This window comes from Dromiciops gliroides, chromosome 1 (assembly GCF_019393635.1).
Source record: "Dromiciops gliroides isolate mDroGli1 chromosome 1, mDroGli1.pri, whole genome shotgun sequence".
Taxonomy (NCBI): domain Eukaryota; kingdom Metazoa; phylum Chordata; class Mammalia; order Microbiotheria; family Microbiotheriidae; genus Dromiciops; species Dromiciops gliroides.
Genome location: NC_057861.1, coordinates 436,791,637 through 436,809,986, shown reverse-complemented (window position 1 = coordinate 436,809,986; position 18,350 = coordinate 436,791,637). Strand labels below are relative to the sequence as shown.

At 37.0% G+C, this 18,350-nt stretch overlaps 1 protein-coding gene across 2 annotated transcripts in view; it reads left to right on the top strand.

Annotated features, from left to right (window-relative positions):
• Positions 1-18,350, top strand: part of FCHO2 (FCH and mu domain containing endocytic adaptor 2) — a 151,939-nt gene that overhangs the window by 26,404 nt on the left and 107,185 nt on the right. For both annotated transcript variants that reach the window (XM_043973083.1, XM_043973075.1), the window contains exons 3-5: positions 7,700-7,774; positions 11,299-11,440; positions 11,530-11,682. In XM_043973083.1, coding sequence (XP_043829018.1) covers positions 7,700-7,774; positions 11,299-11,440; positions 11,530-11,682 — 370 coding nt within the window. The remainder of the gene's footprint in view (positions 1-7,699; positions 7,775-11,298; positions 11,441-11,529; positions 11,683-18,350) is intronic.

Here is an 18,350-nt window from a genome sequence, read left to right as displayed (position 1 = left end):
TTTGTTTTTATTTTTTTGGCGGGGCAATGAGGGTTAAGTGACTTGCCCAGGGTCACACAGGTAGTTAGTGTCATGTGTCTGAGGCAGAATTTGAACTCAGGTCCTCCTCAATCCAGGACCCATGCTTTATCCACTGCAACACCTAGCTGGCCCTGGATACTTTAATCAGATTGGTATTTAGCTGAGAAATGAAGTAAGAAAGAAAAAAGAAGTGAAATAGGATGGATTGTCCCTCACAAGACCCTCCATTCTTTGGGTCACTTCTTCTGTCTTTATTTTTTATGATTGCCACTCATAAATTTCCCTGTTTTCAAGGCGGGGTTCTTAACCTTATTTTTTCATGAAGACCCCTTTGGCAGCTTGGTGAAGCCAATAGACCCATTTTCAGAATAATGTTTTTAAATTCATAAAATTCATAGGATTATGAAGGAAACAAATTATATCTAAATATACTTACTAGGATATTTTAAAAACAAGTTCATGGACCCCAGGTAAAGATTCCACCCCCCCAGACTTTACCTTCTCTAGGAATGTTATGGACTTCTTATACATGAACCTTGCCATGGGAAAACAACAACAATAATAATGATGAACAACAATAACAACTCACATTTATATCCTGCTTTTTTTATGATTTACAAAGTGCTTTCCTCAAGACAATGCTCTGGGGTAGGTAGTGTGATTATTTTTTTTTTAACAGTGTATTTTACGTATGAGAAAACTGAAGTCTAGAGATTTACTTGCCTGTGATCACGCAGTTATAGTGGTATAGTTGGGGCTTGAATTCAGATTTCCCAACTGTAGGTTTAACAGTCTTTCCACTATACTATGCCACTTTCTCTTAACATCCAAATTGGGAAGCTAAGAATATCTCACATCAAATACAGGACCTTAGGTACCCAAATATTTGATGTAGACAAATGTTGAGGGGCACGAAAGAGGTTAAAAAATATGTTGGCTGAATGTTGGCTTAATGGAAGAAATGGGACTTGAGCTAATCTAGGAATGATGGATAGAAATGGAAAGCATGGAGAGAATGTAGCCCAGTTATACCAGAGCAGTATACATAAATTCAGGGAAAAGTGATGGGGATGAGTAATTTTAGGGAATGGTGAAACATCTGGCTAGAGTTGATGATTCTTATATAGGGGCAGCTAGGTGGTAAAGTGGTTAGAGCATTGAGCCTTGATTCAGGAAGATCTGAGTTCAAATGTGACCTCAGACACTTAGTAGCTATGTGACACTGGGCAAGCCACATAACCCTCTGTTTGCTTTCCTTATTTGTAATAAAAGCACATGCCTCCCAGGGTTGTTGTGAGGGTAGAATGAGATAATAATTGTAAACTGCCTAGCACAGTGCCTGGCACATGGTGCTATATAAGTGTTATGATGAAATATGATGAAAGAATTCTTATCCTTTTTTTGTGTAATGGAGTCATTTGGGGAGTCTGAAGCCTATGGACTCATTCTCAGAATAATGTTTTTACTTTTTGGGGTGGGGGGCAGGGCAATGAGGGTTAAGTGACTTACCCAGGGTCACACAGCTATTAAGTGTGAAGTGTCTGAGTTCAGATTTGAACTCCAGTCCTCCTGAATCCAGGGCCAGTGCTTTATCCACTGCTCCACCTAGTTTCCCAGAATAATAATGCATAAAACAAAACACCTAGAATTACAAACCAATTATATTGAAATACAGTTTTCAGAATATTTTTTTAAAAACCACCTTTCTCTACATTAGGACTTTTTAAACTTTCCATTCATGACTCCTTTTCACCCAAGAAATTTTTACACAATCCTGGGTATATAGGTTTATAAAATAAGTATACAAATCAAGCATTTACTGCCAAGTTTTTTGCGTCCCCTGCATTCAGTTACACAACCCCATATGGGGTCATGACCCACAGTTTAGGAAGCTTTGCTCTATATGAGAATAAAGGAAAAAGTCTGGACTTGTGATATCATTAATGTAGGCAAGAATTCCAGGTGATGAAGCTCCCTCCACCAGTGCATATTAGCAACTGTTTTGCAATTTAAAATTTAGAGAGTTCCCTGGAACACTGAGAGATTTAAGTGACTTTCCCAGAGTCATATAACTAGTATGTGTCAGAAGTATCAAAGATGAGATTTGGCTGGCTCTCTCTTTCCAAGTATCTTTCTATTACCCTCACTCTTGATGCACATAGATAAATAGTAGGGGATAAAAGGAAGGAAAGACACATTTATTAAGAGCATACTGTGTGCCTGGCACCATCCTTTACAAATATTTAATCTTTACAACTTTGTGAAGTAGGTGCTATTACTATCCCCATTTTACAGTTGAGGAAACTGTGGCAAAGATTAAACCATTTAACCCAGGTTTTTCTGACTCCAGGTGCAGAGCTTTATCTTTCTTCACTGTGCTACCTAACTGAAAAAATAGTAGGAAATCAGATCATACAGGGCAGGAGTTCTTAATCTGGGGCTCCAGGACCCTTGAAATATGAACAGGAAAGAAAAATTATATCTTTATTTTAACTAACTTCTAACTGAAATTTAGCATTTTCTTTAATTATTTAAAAACATTAGTCCTGGGGCAGCTAGGTGGCGCAGTGGATAAAGCCCCGGCCCTGGATTCAGGAGTACCTGAGTTCAAATACGGCCTCAGACACTTGACACTTACTAGCTGTGTGACCCTGGGCAAGTCACTTACCCCCCATTGCCCCACAAAACCAAAACCAAAACCAAAACCAAAACCAAAAAATAAAAACATTAGTTCTAGAGGGGATCTGTAGACTCCACCAGACTACCAAAGGTGCCTATGACACAAAAAAAGGTTAAGAATCCCTAATACAGGCCATGGAATGTCAATCAACAAATACTCCTTGAAGAGTAAGGATTGTTATATTCTTTGTATTGGTTATCTCTAGCCCCTAGCACAATGCCTGACCCATGGTATGCACTTAATAAATGTTTGTTGATTGACTACCACTATCTTACCTGAGAATTTTGCCTCTTTACTGAATATATATAAAGATTACTCTTTACCCCAAGTAGATATGGGAAGTAGTTATTTCTTCAAGATATACCCTTAAGGTAGTACTTTGAAATATTACTTTGAAAGCCTTTGAAGGTGATGACTTCACTGCTGATTTGCTAAATACCAGTAAAACTGCTTTATACATAGGGCTAGGCTGGGAGCTGTCCCCTTATTTGCATCTCTATTCCCAGCCATCAGCTCACCTGGGCACATAGGTAGTCAGTTACTGATTCAACCGTACTATTAAAAACCATGGGCCCTAAAATTCCCAGGTGGGCTTTCTGAATGAGAAAAGATGTGTGAGCCACATTTAAATCTGATTTAGTATCTCACAAAATTACATACTCAGCCACTTCTTCAAGCATTAATTAGTTTTTTCTATATTGGGGAAAACTTCACATGGTATGACTCAAGACTTTTCCCAAAAGAGCAAATGAGGCCAAATAATTTAAATGTAAATGTAAAAGATTCAACATTTTGTTTTTATTATGAAAAAAAGATGTAGCTTAGACCTGTATCATTTGGTATTTTCTTGTCTTCTTCCAGTTCATTGTGCTCTTACATCTTCTCTTAATGGCCAGCCTTCTCTGAGACCCACAGACATGCCTCAGTACAGTCCTCTTTGTGGTCTCAGCTTTCGTGGAAAATTGGCTTTGTTTGACCGTCACCTGCCTGTGGTCATAGCCCCTGTTCCCATGAGTGTAGAGACTCTGCCCTTTTTTTTTTTTTTTTTTTGCTGGGTACTTGGGGTTAAGTGACTTGCCCAGGGTCATACAGCTAGTAAGTGTTAAGTGTCTGAAGACAGATTTGAACTCAGGTCCTCCTGAATCCAGGGCCAGTGCTCTATCCACTGTGCCACCTAGCTGCCCTGAGACTCTGCCCTTCTTGTGCTATGTCACTTTGTTAGATGTCTTTGCTGACCTTGAAATGAGTTCTGTAGATTTGAGAAATGTTCAACATATCAGCAGCAGTATTGTTAGCTTTAAGAGAGCTCTGCCCCATTCTTAAAATTTTTTTTTAAAATTACTGAACCCTACCATTCCCTTCAAGGTATCATCCTATAGCTCTCCTCCCTTTATAGCTAAACTCCTTGATAAAATTGTCCACTCTTGCTACCTCTACTTCTTTGCTTTCTGTTTCCTCAACTCCTTTCAGTTTGGCTTCTAACCTTATTACTTGATTAAAATTGCCCTTTCCAAAATTACCAGTGATCTCCGTTTAAAAATCTGCCCAGCTTCATTTTATTTATGTGACTTTTATTTCATTTTTCTTTTTTTTTCTGTTTAAAATTTTATTTTCCAAGATATATGTAAAAACAAATTTTGATATCAATTTTTAAAAACTTTGTGTTCCAGGGCAGCTAGGTAACCCAGTGGATAGAGCTCTGGCCTGGAGTCAGGAGGACCTGAATTCAAATCCGTCCTCAGACACTTGACACTTACTAGCTGTGTGATCCTGGGCAAGTCACTTATCCCCAGTTGCTTCTCTCTCACACACACACACACACACACACACAAACCTTTGTGTTCCAACTTTTCTTCCTCCCTCCCTTCCCACTCCCCACTCCCTAGAACTCAAGCAATTCAATATAAGTTATACACGAGTAGTCATGGAAAACATCCCCATATTAGCTAGGTTGTGAGAGAAAACAGGTAAAAAACAAAATTTCAGATTAAGGAATTGTCAAAAAAAAAATGTGTTTCAATCTGTTTTCAGATACCATCAGTTCTTTCTCTGTAGATGAATTGCAATTTTCATAAGTCCTTCAGGGTTATATTGGATCATTGCCTTGCTGAAAATAACCACGTGCTTCCCAGCAGATCATTTTACACTATTGCTGTTATTTTGTATACAGTACATTTCTCTCTGCTTCAGTTCCTGTAGGTCTTTCCAGGTTTTTCTGATAGTATCCTGTTCATCATAACTTTTATTTGTTTTGGGGGATTTTTTTGCTTTTTTTGTGTGTGTGTGTGAGGCAATTGGGGTTAAGTGACTTGCCCAGGGTCACACAGCTAGTAAGTGTCAAGTGTCTGAGGCTGGATTTGAACTCAGGTCCTCCTGACTCCACGGCTGGTGCTCTATCCACTGTACCACCTAGCTGCCCCATAACTTTTATATAGTACCTTAAACTTGACAAAGACTTTTCTTCACAATAGCCCAGCAAAGTAGGTACCATACATTTTGCCATTATAGTCAATCATCATTCCCTCCATCCTATTCCCTTCCCATGATATTTACTCTATTTTCTATCTTCTTTTATGCTATTCCTCCTCAAAAATGTTTTACTTCTGACTGCCCCCTCCCCTGCTTTGCCCTCCCTTCTTTCACTCTTCCTTCCTTACCCTCTTCCCCTCCTACTTTCCTGTAGGGTTAGATTACTCCTCCCAATTGGGTGTGAATGTTATTCCTTCCTTGAGATTTTACCTATTTTTAATGGAGAAGTATTTGTTTTCTTTTCCCTTGTCTCTGCCCCTAGTAACAAATATGAACAGACAGACAAAAGATTCCTGCATTGGCCACATCCAAAAATGTATATGATGTGTTTTCCATTACCTCTCCTTTAAGAGTGGGTAGTATGATTCATCATTTGTCCTATGGAATTGACCACTGATTTGTTCATTGCTAAATCTGATGGCTTTTTCTCAGTCCTAAACCCTCTAAACCCCTTTGACACCGTTGACCAGCTTTTCCTCCTGGTTATTCTTTTTTCCTTAAGTTTTCATGGCATTACTCTCTCCTGGGTCACCACCTCTTTAATTGCTTTTATTGGCTCATCATCCTCATGGCCCCTAAACTGTGGGTCTTCTCCAAGGTTCTTTCCTGGGCTTTCTTCCCTTCTGCTAAGACTTTCTCTTTCTTTTGGAACTTCATCATATCCCAGGGATTTAACTGTCATCTTTGAAGATGACTTTCAGAATTAAATAAATGTGTGTATGAATATATACATACATATATACATATGCATGTATATCTATATATATCTGTATCTCCAGCTTAGTCTGTCCTCTGAGCTTCAGTTCTGTATCACCAGTTGCCTTTTGCACATTTCAAACTCGATGTCCCAGAGATACCTTAAACTCAGTATTTCTGAAACCAAAATCATTCTTTCCTCCTAAATTTTCTCCTCTTCCAGACTTCCCTATTTCTTTTAAAGTCATCCCTGCCTTTTCAGTTCTCAAATGTGTAATCATATGATCTTCGAAGATGGTTAGAAGAATGGATGGATTTGCTTTCCAAGAGGGAGTATAAAGAAAAGGAAAACGGGGCCTAGGATTTGATCTTTTTAGAACATCTTTCTATACTTTGGAGTCAGGGAGAGGGAGATCCAGAAAAAAGATTTAAAGGAAATACTGGGATGGTGTAGTGCCACAGAAGCCAAGGCAGTAGAAGATATTTGGAAGTAAGTTGTAGTCTAGGTGTCTTTAGAAAATTACATTCTAATTTTAGTTGGATCAATTCTTTGAAGGTATAGATGATAAAATTTCCCTTCTTTTCACTCTTTTGATCTTTGGGTTATCTCTCTACTTTAAGTTTTTTTATTATGACTAATAACTTTTGTCATTGTAGTTTTAGGAAGTTATGCCTACTTTGTTGTAGTTTAGAAGCGTAAGCTTTAAAAGGGAATTAATCATTTAAATAATATTCAATATTTATTTATTTAAAGTTTTGAGTTCCAAATTCTATCCCTCTCTCATTCCTTCCCTCCCTACCCTCCCCCTCCCCATGGTTGCAAGCAATCAGTATAGCTTATACACGTGCAATTATGTAAAACATTACCATAATTTTGGGGGGGGTGGGGCTAAGTGACTTGTAAAGGATCACATAGCTAATAAGTGTCAAGTATCTGAAGTTGAATTTGAACTCAGGTCCTCCTGCATCTACTTCACCACCTAGCTGTCCCATATCATTTAAAATAAAGCATGTAAATAGATGGAAGGTTCCTAAGTGTTGATAGGGGGCAAATGTTTTTTCTAGCTCATTTTCAGAAATGTATATGTTATAGCCTTTAACTTTGTGGAAAAGACCAGTTTGCCCTGTATCTCTCCTTGATTCTCTTTTTTCATCCTGCAGCAACCCAGAGACTTGAACTTAATAATAAATGTATAAACCACAATTTTCTAGGGCAATAAATTTTGATTTATGAAACTAATAAATAGGCTTCAAAGTAATTAAAATTCAGGAGCTAATGATTCATTATTTAACTTAGGGCAGATCACTGGGCCTTAGTTTCCTGATCTATATAAAATGAATGTAATAATGACCTATGTTGGAGTTGTGAGGACTAATAAAAGTATGTAAAGCATGTTGCAGAATTAAGTGTTATAGCAAGTGATTTAACATGATGAATCAGTAGTAGAGAATGTAAGTATCACTCCTCAGTTTCCTGTTGTAATCACTGAGTACTACTAAATAATAGAGGGAAGACATAACTATATTGTGTTTAATTATAGGTTCCATGAATCCCTTTAGAATAGGTATAAATATTAATTAGCTCCTTATACTCTGATCTGCTTGTAAAAGCATTTTAATCTAGAAAAGAAAATAATGATAAAAATAGTCTTATTTTTAATATAGTAATTTGAAGTATTATCTGGTACTAATATAGATCTTGCTCCTAGCTTAATAGTTTTGAGGCACTAAACTGTAGGTATTGTTATGGGAACTTTGTTTCTTTTTAAACAGGGCTACAATAGAAGAGGCATATTCACGGTCAATGACAAAACTAGCAAAATCAGCAAGCAATTATACACAGCTTGGGTAAGTTAATTATAGTTCCTCTTTTTGCATGATTTTATGTGTGTATATAAAGTTTATCATTTTATGTCTTTATATCAGTAACCCTGCATATAGGCCATATTTCTGAGCTCTCATTAAGGGAAAAAATAGGTATACAATGAAAAATGATTATGGTAAAAACACAGTCCATTTAGGAGAAGCATGTAATTTTTCATTTCTAAAAGCAAATAAGCTTCTGTCCCACAAAAATTTTGTGTAATAGCAAGTTATAAAGGATCTAAGAAAGTGGGAAAATTTTGAATAGCAAACAAACATGAGAAATTGGATATTCCTGGCCAAGGAGAAGGCTAATACAAATGGATTATTCCACAACTTCTTATTCTACACCCAGGGGAGTACCTGAATCATTTGCAGAGCTTGGAAATCCTAATAATCTGCAGAATCTGTTATCCCTTTCTTCCTCCTTTATTACTTTTGTTTGTTTTTTTAGTGAAGCAATTGGGGTTAAGTGACTTGCCCAGGGTCACACAGCTAGTAAATGTTAAGTGTCTGAGGCCGGATTTGAACCCAAGTACTCCCGACTCCAGGGCCTGTGCTCTATCCACTGTGCCACCTAGCTGCCCCCTCCTTTATTACTTTTTCAGTGATAAAGAATTCTATACAGTCTCCTCTGCAAACAGAGGCTAAGCCACAGGACAAAGTGCCTTTTAGGGATACTAACTCCTAAGTGTTCCCTCTCAATAACTCACACGTAGTAGTTCTTTTTTGTCCAGGGCAATAGGAGAAAGAGGTGAGTTGATGAGTTTTTCTGTGAGATTTCTATCTCTAAAGCAGATGTTCTTAATTTGTCTTCCATGAACGTGTTTTGTTTGTTTGTTTGTTTTGTTTTGTTTTTTTGCAGGGCAATGAGGGTTAAGTGACTTGCCCAGGGTCACAGAGCTAGTTAAGTGTCAAGTGTCTGAGGTCAGATTTGAACTCAGGTACTCCTGAATCCAGGGCCGGAGCTCTATCCACTACGCCACCTAGCTGCCCCCCATGAACGTGTTTTTAAAAAATATTTTTTTGACCTTATTTCAATATAAATGATTTTCTTTGCAATCTGCATTTTATTTTATGAATTTAAAAGTATTATTCTGAGAATGGTCCATAGGCTTTTGCAGACTGCCAAAGTGGTATCTATCACAGAAAAGTTAAGAACCTTTGTTTTAAGGGAATGGGAGGAAGGATTCAGGTCATCACTGGGAATGTACAGTGCAAGGGCATCTGCTTCTTTTACCTTATAGCATCAATATCAGGTGTCTGGCATTGAATCCTTTAGCATGTTGCAGCAAGCTGTTGCTGATGTTTTTGCTGCTGTGGGGGAGACCTTTTTCTTCAGCATTTACTTATCATCCTAAATATTTAATTATAGGCTGCCCACAGGTTTTATACAAGCCAGACTGAGGGATGGGTTGGGGAGGGAAGTTTGTATTCTGATCAATAGGCTGGCTATCTATGTCCTAAGGTTTTTATTTTTGAGAGATTGTACAGTTTAAGTAGAAAACTCATTTAAAACCATCTAATAAATTTGAAATGAACAAGACACTTGATATTTCCTACTTTTATTAAACAATTTGTACACATAATTTTTTAGCAATATGTTTTTATGGGTATATGGAATGATCTTTAGGTTTCCCTAAATAGACTTAAATTGTTCTCCCATAATTAAAAAAAAATTGGTTAAAACTTTCTCTTTAGTTTGACTAAAATGCAATATTATTTTTTATTTTAACAGTATATATCTAATAGTTCTTTAAAAAAAATAATAAATATTTTTATTTAAAGTTTTAAGTTCCAAATTCTATCCCTCCTTTCTTCCTTCCCCTTCCCTTCCCCCTCCCTGAAGTGGTAAGCAATCAGATATAGGTTATACAAGTACACTTATGTAAAACATTACATATTAGTCACTTTGTACAAGAAAACTTGAATAAAAGAAAAAAAAATGAAAGAAAGTGAAAAACAGCATGCTTCAGTCTCTGTTCAATCAATATCAGTTCTTTCTTTGGAGGTGGATAGTATCCTTAGTCCTTTAGGATTGTCTTGTATCATTGTATACAATATTCTTTTTAAGAAAATTATTTTTATTTTCATTTCTAATTTCACTCCCCCTCTCCTCTACCCCGCCCATTGAGAAGGCAAGACATTCCAATTTTACATGTATTCTTTCTATTGTACCCTGCTGTCCCTTTAAAAATAGGCCATCTAGAACAAATTACTGGAGATGCCATTTAGTTAGGTAGAGTACATGTATCTCCTTTCTTGCTCTGGACACCTTTTCTGTTTCTCTTAATATAATCTAAAAGGGCATTAGCTTTTTTTGCTGCTACAGACATCACTTGACTAATTGCCTTTTTATTCCCTAGAAGCTCTAATTTTTTTCCCATTAAATGTATTTTGGTCAAGTATTACTACATCCTATATATATATATATATTTTTTTTTTTTAGTGAGGCAACTGGGGTTAAGTGACTTGCCCAGGGTCACACAGCTAGTAAGTGTTAAGTGTCTGAGGCCGGATTTGAACTCAGGTACTCCTGACTCCAGGGTTGGTGCTCTATCCACTGTGCCACCTAGCTGCCCCCATCCTATATTTTTATAATTGGTTTTTTTCTAAACCTAAGTGCAAGGATTTTACACTTATGTGTATTTAACTTCTTTCATTTCCTCAAATTGGTCTACAATTTGACATGCACTCTCACTACAAAACCACTTTTTTTCCTTCTTTGGTTTTCACTCAGATGTTTTCTATAATGCTTCTCTTCTCAGGTTCATGATTTTCTACACAGGTGAATTTTTATGTTGCTACTCTGTTTCTCCTATTTAATTTTTTTTTCCACAAAATTTTCTGCCTTCCATTCCTGTGGACTATCATGAATCATCGGGTCATAGCTTTAGAGTTGGCAAGAACATTAGAGGTCCCTCTCATTTTAAAGATGAGAAAACTCAAGCTTAGGGAGGTTAAGGCACTTGCTCATGGTCAAGAGCTACTAAGTAGTAGCTGACTTCAAATCCAGTGCTTTTTCCAGCGTACCATCAGATTTTCCAGCACTTCTCAGAGATACCTATGAGGCCTCAAGTAGCTTCTCTTTTGGAGCTCTCTAGCTTGATTTGTTTGTGATATGGACATGAGGATCATTTGAGGAGGGGTGGTGGAAGAGAGAATGGAGAGACAGGAGCAGAACTGGGAGAGAAATGAGCGCGAGCACTTGTTCACATCTAGATTGTGGGCAGGAGGAACTTACCATTTGGTGTACACAGCTATGAGGATGGAAGCATCTCCAGGGTGAGAAGGCAGGTGGGATAGAGATGGAGAAGTTCAGAGTCAGGAGTGGATCTGGGAGAGAAGAAAATAATTAATGATCAGGTAACTTGGATTAGTCTTTAGAATGTCTTCATGCTTATTTTGAATTAATAGTTGCTAAAATTGAGAAAAAATAGCAGTATAAAATTAAGATATAAGTTTAGACCTAACTATGTCAGTGATTACTTATGGGTTTTCTTCCCCAGAACATTTGCACCTGTGTGGGATGTATTTAAGTCATCAACAGAAAAATTAGCAAGCTGCCACTTGGAGCTTGTTAGAAAGTTACAAGAACTAATAAAGGAAGTACAGAAGTATGGAGAAGAGCAAGTAAAATCTCACAAAAAGGTATCTCTTTTTTCTTGCCAAAGAATATATTGTTAAATATTGTTTTCTTATTGTTATATCATTTTAATGAAATGCTTGTTGTTTAACAGACTAAGGAAGAAGTTGCAGGAACTCTAGAAGCCGTACAAAATATTCAGAGTATAACTCAGGCCCTCCAAAAATCCAAGGAAAATTACAATGCCAAGTGTCTAGAACAAGAACGTTTGAAAAAAGAAGGAGCTACACAGAGAGAAATAGAAAAGGTAATTAAAATAAGCAGGTTTCAAATTTTGTTGATTCTTTGGTACTTCAAGGGATTTGTGATCTCATCATTGTGGCTCACAACCTCTCCCATTCCTGTTCTATGTGATTCTTATACACATCTCTTTTATATTTTTATTATGAACTTAACCAAATTCAACATTTCAGCAAACAATATAGAAGATTGTATCTGAAATTTTGAACTTTTTTATGTATCATTTAAAAAGTATATGTTAAATATAAGTTTAAAAATATGAACCTGACCATCATCAATAAATATGAATATTTCCATATGTAATTAAGAATGGGATTGTACAGGATACTGAATCTCTTTTATGTATGACTTTTTAAAAGTATATATTACATTTATTATGGTAGTTCCATTTCTGCCCTGTTTTCTGTCCCTTTTTGAACTCTCCTTTCTGTGATTTTTTTGGGGGGGTTTCACTATCACTTAAAGGCTTGTTTTTTTTGGTGGTTGTTGTTTTACAGTTAACATCCCTTAATTCCTCCTCATAAGTCCCCCCCCCCCAAAAAAAAGCTCTCACAACAAATGAGAATAATCAAGCATTGACCATGTCTGAAAATTTAGACCTCTTTCTTTACCTCTCTGCCAGGAAGCACAATTCATCATTAGACCTCTGCAGTTGTTTTTGGTCATTGTATCTATCATAGTTCTCAATTCTCCCTCAGTTTTTTTCATTTATGGCATATTCATAATATAAATTGTTCTCTTGCTTCTGATAACCTTACTCCCCATTAATTCATATGAGTACTCCCAGGTTTCTTTGAGTCTTTGTCCCTGTTTTTTACGGCACAATATGTTATTCTATCACATTTTCATAGGCCACAATTTGTTCAGTCATACCTCAATTGATAGGCACTCATTTTTGTTTCTAGCTCTTTGCTACAACAACAAATTCTAATTTATTCTTTTCAATTAAATTACATTTTTTTCAATAAGCAAAAGTGTACCTTTTCTCCCCCTGCTCCCCAAGAATGAATGGGAAACAAAATCCCTCTTATAAACATAAACATTAAAAGTCTGGAGAGACAGGAACAGAGCTGGGAGAGAAATGAACATGAGCACTTACTCCTATGTAAATGGTAGATTGGAACCTGCCATTGGGAGGATAGAGCTACAGGAATGGAAGCATCTTTAGGGTGAGAAGGCATGTAGGGTAGAAGTGGAGAAATCCAGAGGAAAGAATGGATTTGAAAGAGAAGAAAAAAATATTCAAGCAAAACAACTTTCCACATTGGCCATTTCCAAACAAACACACACAGTGCATGCATGCATGCATATATGTGTATGTATCTTGCTTAGGATTCTGAATCTTTCACCTAAGTCAAAACTTTTTCTTTAAAATATTTTTGTCATTTTATAAATTATTCTGCTGTTCACTTCACAAGTCTTCCCAGGAAGCCATCCTCTTCAATTTTTTTTTATAGCATAGTTGTATTCCTTCACAATTATATGCCATAACTTGTTCAGCCATTTCCCCGTTGATGGACATCTAGTCACTCCCATAATCTACGCTTCTTCCCCTTCTCCCCATTTTTTCTCTATTTCCCACTTGAGTGAAATGGACCTAATTCGTGTGTGTGTGTGTGTGTGTGTGTGTGTGTGTGTGTGTGTGTGTGTATGCTCATGCGCATGTGGAATGAGAGTGAGGCACCCATCCCTTCCTCCTTGTTTGTATAGACTTCTACTTACTTTTTTTCTTAGTATTTTATTTTTTTCCAGTTACATGTAAAGATAGTTTTCAACATTTGTTTTTATAAGATTTTAAGCTATAAAGTCCCCCCCCCCCCCCCGCCTTTCCCTTCCCTCTTCCCAAGCACCAAGCAATCTGATACAGGCTATATATGTACAGTCACATTAAACATATTTCTACATTAATCATGTTATGAAAGAAGAATCAGAACAAAAGGGAAAAACCTCAAGAAAGAAAAAAACAAAACAAAAAAGGTAAAATAAGTATTGTTCAATTAGCATTCAGATTCCACAGTTCTTTTTCTGGATGTGGAGAACATTTTCCATCATGAGTCCTTTGGAATTTAGACTTCTACTTATGAACCTGGACTATGTGAAGTAAATTTTTCATCCTTGCCCTTCCCTGACATTGCTTTCTTTTACCTTCCCTTTCTGTTCATCTCTTAAGATCATTATGGCATTGTTATGCCATACTATACCTAGGCCTTCTGTGTAATTAAATTGCCTCTGTGATCCTTGAGAAGGGAACATATGTATCCTCTCTCCATATTAGAATGTACACCGTTTATCCTTGTTTAGTCCCTAATAATTTTTCTTTTGTATTTGTTTGCTTTTTAATTTTTGTTTTAACTCTTGTGTTTGCGCTTGAGAATTTCTTTCAGCTCTGGTCTTTTGATCAGGAATGTTTGAAAGTCCTCTATTTAATAATGTTTCTGATGATAATATCTAGCATTTTTATACTTGCTATATGCCAAACACTGTGCTAAGCACTTTGCAACTGTTATCTCATTTGATCCTCACAATGACTCTGGGAGGTAAGTGCTATTATTATCTCTATTTTACACATGAGGAAACTAAGGCAAACAGATTAGGTGACTTGTTCAGGATTATACAACTAGTAAATATCTTAGACCAAATTTGAACTCAAGCCTTCCTGACTCCATGCCTGTAACTCTATCTGCCCAGTGCCACCTAGCTGCCAGTTTCACTTTAAAAGTTTATTTCCCTCTTTAAGATTATACTCAGTTTTGCTGGTTTTAAGTTTTAATCATATGCTTTCTTGGAATTCGAAACTCTCTTCTCCTTTATAGTGGCCGCTTAATCATGTGTAATCCTGACTGTAGTTAAATCATTTGTAGTTCAATTCTTTCTTTCTGGCTGCTTGCAGTGTTTTTTCTTTGATGTGGAAGCTCTGAAATTTGACAGTAGGAGTTTTTTTGGGGGGGAGGGGTTTCAGGAGATGATGGGTAGATTCTTTCTATTTCCACTTTGCCCTCTGGTTCTAAGAGTTGTGGACAGTTTGATTTCTTATTATATGATATTTATTTTTATTTTTGTTTGTGTTTTTTTTTTGGAAGGCTTTCATGTAGTTCAGTGATTGTTATTTTTTTTCTTGTCAGTCTGATTTTTCTTCGTTCTATTCTGATTTTCAGGAATTTTGTTGTGTGGGCAAAGATTTGTGCCTCTTGTTGTTCCATGTTCTTTTCTTAATTTCTTTGTTCCTTAGCTTTCATGATCCAAAGACAATTCCAAAAGACTCATGATGCAAAATGCTATCCACCTGCAGAGAGAACTGATGAACTCTGAATGCAGATTGAAGCATTACTTTTCTAGTTTGTTCCTCCAGCCCTCTCATTTCCTTTATAAAAACATTATTTTTTAAACTTTTGCTTCATTTCTTCCAGGAATTCTAGTTGAATTTTTGCGTAAACTTGAGTTTTTCTTTGAGGCTTTTCTTGTAGAGGATTCATGTCTTTTTTATTGTTGGGTGTTTTTTTTTTTTGCTGGGCAATGGGGGTTAAGTGACTTGCCCAGGGTCACACAGCTAGTAAGTGTCAAGTGTCTGAGGCCAGATTTGAACTCAGGTACTCCTGACTCCAGAGCCGGTACATTATCCACTGCGCCACCTAGCTGCCCCCTCATGTCTTTTAAAAAAATTCTTTTCATTTATTTTGTTAAATATTTCCAAATTACATGTAATTTTTAAAAACAATCATTTAAAATTTTTTTTGAGTTCCAAATTCATTCTTTCCATCTCCCCTGCTCCTCTCCCCTTCTTGAGAATGTAAGAAATTTTATTTTGGTTATTCATGTGAGGTTATGCAAAACATTTTCAAATTATTCGTGTTGCAAAAGAAAAGAAAACAAAATTAAAGTTTAAAAATTATGCTTCAATCTGCATTCAGAGTTCATCAGTTCTCTCTCTGGAGGTGGACAGCATTTTTGGCGGGGAGGGTGGGGCAACAAGGGTTAAGTGACTTGCCCAGGGTCACACAGCTAGTAAGTGTCAAGTGTCTAAGGCTGGATTTGAACTCAGGTCCTCCTGAATCCAAGGCCAGTGCTTTATCCATTGTGACATCTAGCTGCCTGGTGGATAGCATTTTGCATCATGAGTCCTTTGGAATTGTCTTTGGATCATTGTCTTGATCAGAGTAGCTAAGTCTTTCTTAGGATCATTAAAATGTTGCTGCTGTTTGTATACAATGTTCTCCTGGTTCTGCTCACTTCACTTCCCAGGTTTTTCTGAGAGTATCCTGCTTGTCATTTCTTACAGTACAAACATTTACCACAACTTGTTCAGCCATTCTCTGGTTGATGGGCATCCCCTCAATTTTCAGCTCTTTGCCACTACAAAAAGAACTGCTATAAATATTTTTGTACAATTAGGTCCTTTTCCCTTTTCTTTTATCTTTTCGAAATACAGACCTAGTAGTGGTATTGCTGGACCAAAGGGTATGCACAGTTTTGTAGCCCTTTGGACATAGTTCCAAATTGTTTTCTAGAATGGTTGGACTAGTTCACAACTCTAACAGTGCATTTGTGTCCCAGTTTTTCTATATTCTCTCTAGCATTTTTCTTTTTCCTTTTCTGTCATGTTAACCAATTTTATGGGTGTGAGTAGTATTTCAGAGTTGTTCTAATTTGCATTTCTCTAATCAGCAGTGATTTAGAGGATTTTGGCATGTGATTATGGATAGCTTTGATTTCTTCTGAAAACTGCATGGTCATATCTAGGTTTGTGTGCCTTGAGTTTACCTGTCACTGTAACCGCTTTTTATGGTGGAGTTATTTTTTGTTTGTTCATTCTTCCAGCCTGCTTCCTGACTTTAGACTTTGTGTTAGGGCTTGGTTTTGCTTACTTCTGGAGGGAATACATGGACTGAACCTTTTGCTACTTTCTTTGGCTCTTGAGTATTATGTTATTCAGAGGCCTCTCAGGCAGTACAGGTTGGGGACCTGCAAACCTTCAGGGCTTTTAAAGTTGTCTGACCTAGGGATACAGTCTATCACACCCTGGTCTAAGCTTTGTAAGTTTCTGACCTGGGTTTGAGTCTCAGCAACACTCAGTGCTTATGAACTCAACCACTGTCAGTCAGCTGGAAAGCTCTGCTATTTCAGAGTGACAGAATTGTAGGCTTGCCTGCCCTAGTAATAAATATCTGTGCTTCAAACTGGGATAGAGAATGGAAAAATACCTCACTCTGCTCCTGGGATCTGAGTCACATAGCTGCTTTTGAACTTGCTCTCTGCTCAGTAGATAACCTAGAGCCCATGACCACTTCTCACCAGGACTGCCCCTGCCAGATGCAGGTCCCCTCCTCATTCTGTCCTAGATGTGTGACCCAGAACTGAGGGAGTGAATTAACAACCAGTTGACATCAGTCTGTGTACCCTTCACAAGATCAGGTCCCTCTCTGCTGGATTTAGAACCTCTTTTTGCCCTAGTGTATAGCCTCCACCTGCACATGAATGCCCTATATCAAGTCATTCTTGGCTAGACCCCATCCCTGATGTCCACAGACCTCTGTTGCCTTCCTATGCCAATCTTTGCTAGAAAGATGTCTTACCGTGATTAATTAGGTCTGGGAATTTTTACATTTGTTCGGAGGAGTTTCGAGGGGTAACTCAATCTAGTTCTTACTGCTACTCCACCTCCCCACAAGTGCTTAAAGATTTTTGTTCATATGGGTACTTTCCCTCTTTGAGGTTTAAGTCAATAGTAGAGGTATCATTGGGTCAAAGATATGTCAAGTTTAGTGACATTTTGGACATGGTTCCAAATTGCTTTCCATAGAGGTTTAGTCAATTCATAGCCCTGCCAGCAATGTATTAATGTGCCTGTTCTCCCACAGAGTCTTTCCAACAATTGTTAGTTTTCTTTGTTCTTTTTGTCATTTTTACTAGTCTGGTTGGTGGGAAGTAGAACTTCAGAATTGTTTTAATTTGAATTCCTCTTGTATGATTTGAAATTTCTTTTTTTGCATGGTTGCTGATTGTTAGTATTTTTTCTTTTGAGAACTTCCTTTTTCTACCCTTTGACCTGGTACTTATTGGGGAATGGCTCTTGTCCTTGTATATTTGAATCAATTGCTTATAGATCATAGATATCAGCTCTTTATCAGAGAAATTTGCTGCAAAGGTTTTTTCAGTTTAATAGATTTCCTTTTAATTCTATTTTATTTGTGGAGAAGTTTTTCAGTTTTATATAATTAAAATTATGTTATGATTCTCTCATATACCTTTTAAACTTTTGACTAAGAACTCATTTATCTATAAATGTAAATAGTATCTCCTTCCCTGATTCCCCAATGTGTTTATGAAGCAGCTAGGTTGTGTAGTGGATAGAGTGCTGGGTCTGGAGTCAGGAAGACCTAAGTTTAAATTTGGTCTCAGAACTTCCCTAGCTGCGTGACCTTGGGCAAGTCATTTAATCTCTGTTTCAGTTTTCTGAATTGTAAAATGCATGTAATAACAGCACCTACCTCACTGGGTGGTTGTGAAGAGTAAATAATATAATATTTGTCCTTAGCACAGTGCTTGGCACATAGTAGGCACTATAGAAATGCTTATTCCCTCCTTTCCTCCTACTTAAGTCATGGTTTTCAGGATATCGGATGATTTTTAAACTTTTTGTTTTCCAGATCAGCTTTTTTTTTTTTTTTTTTGGCAGGC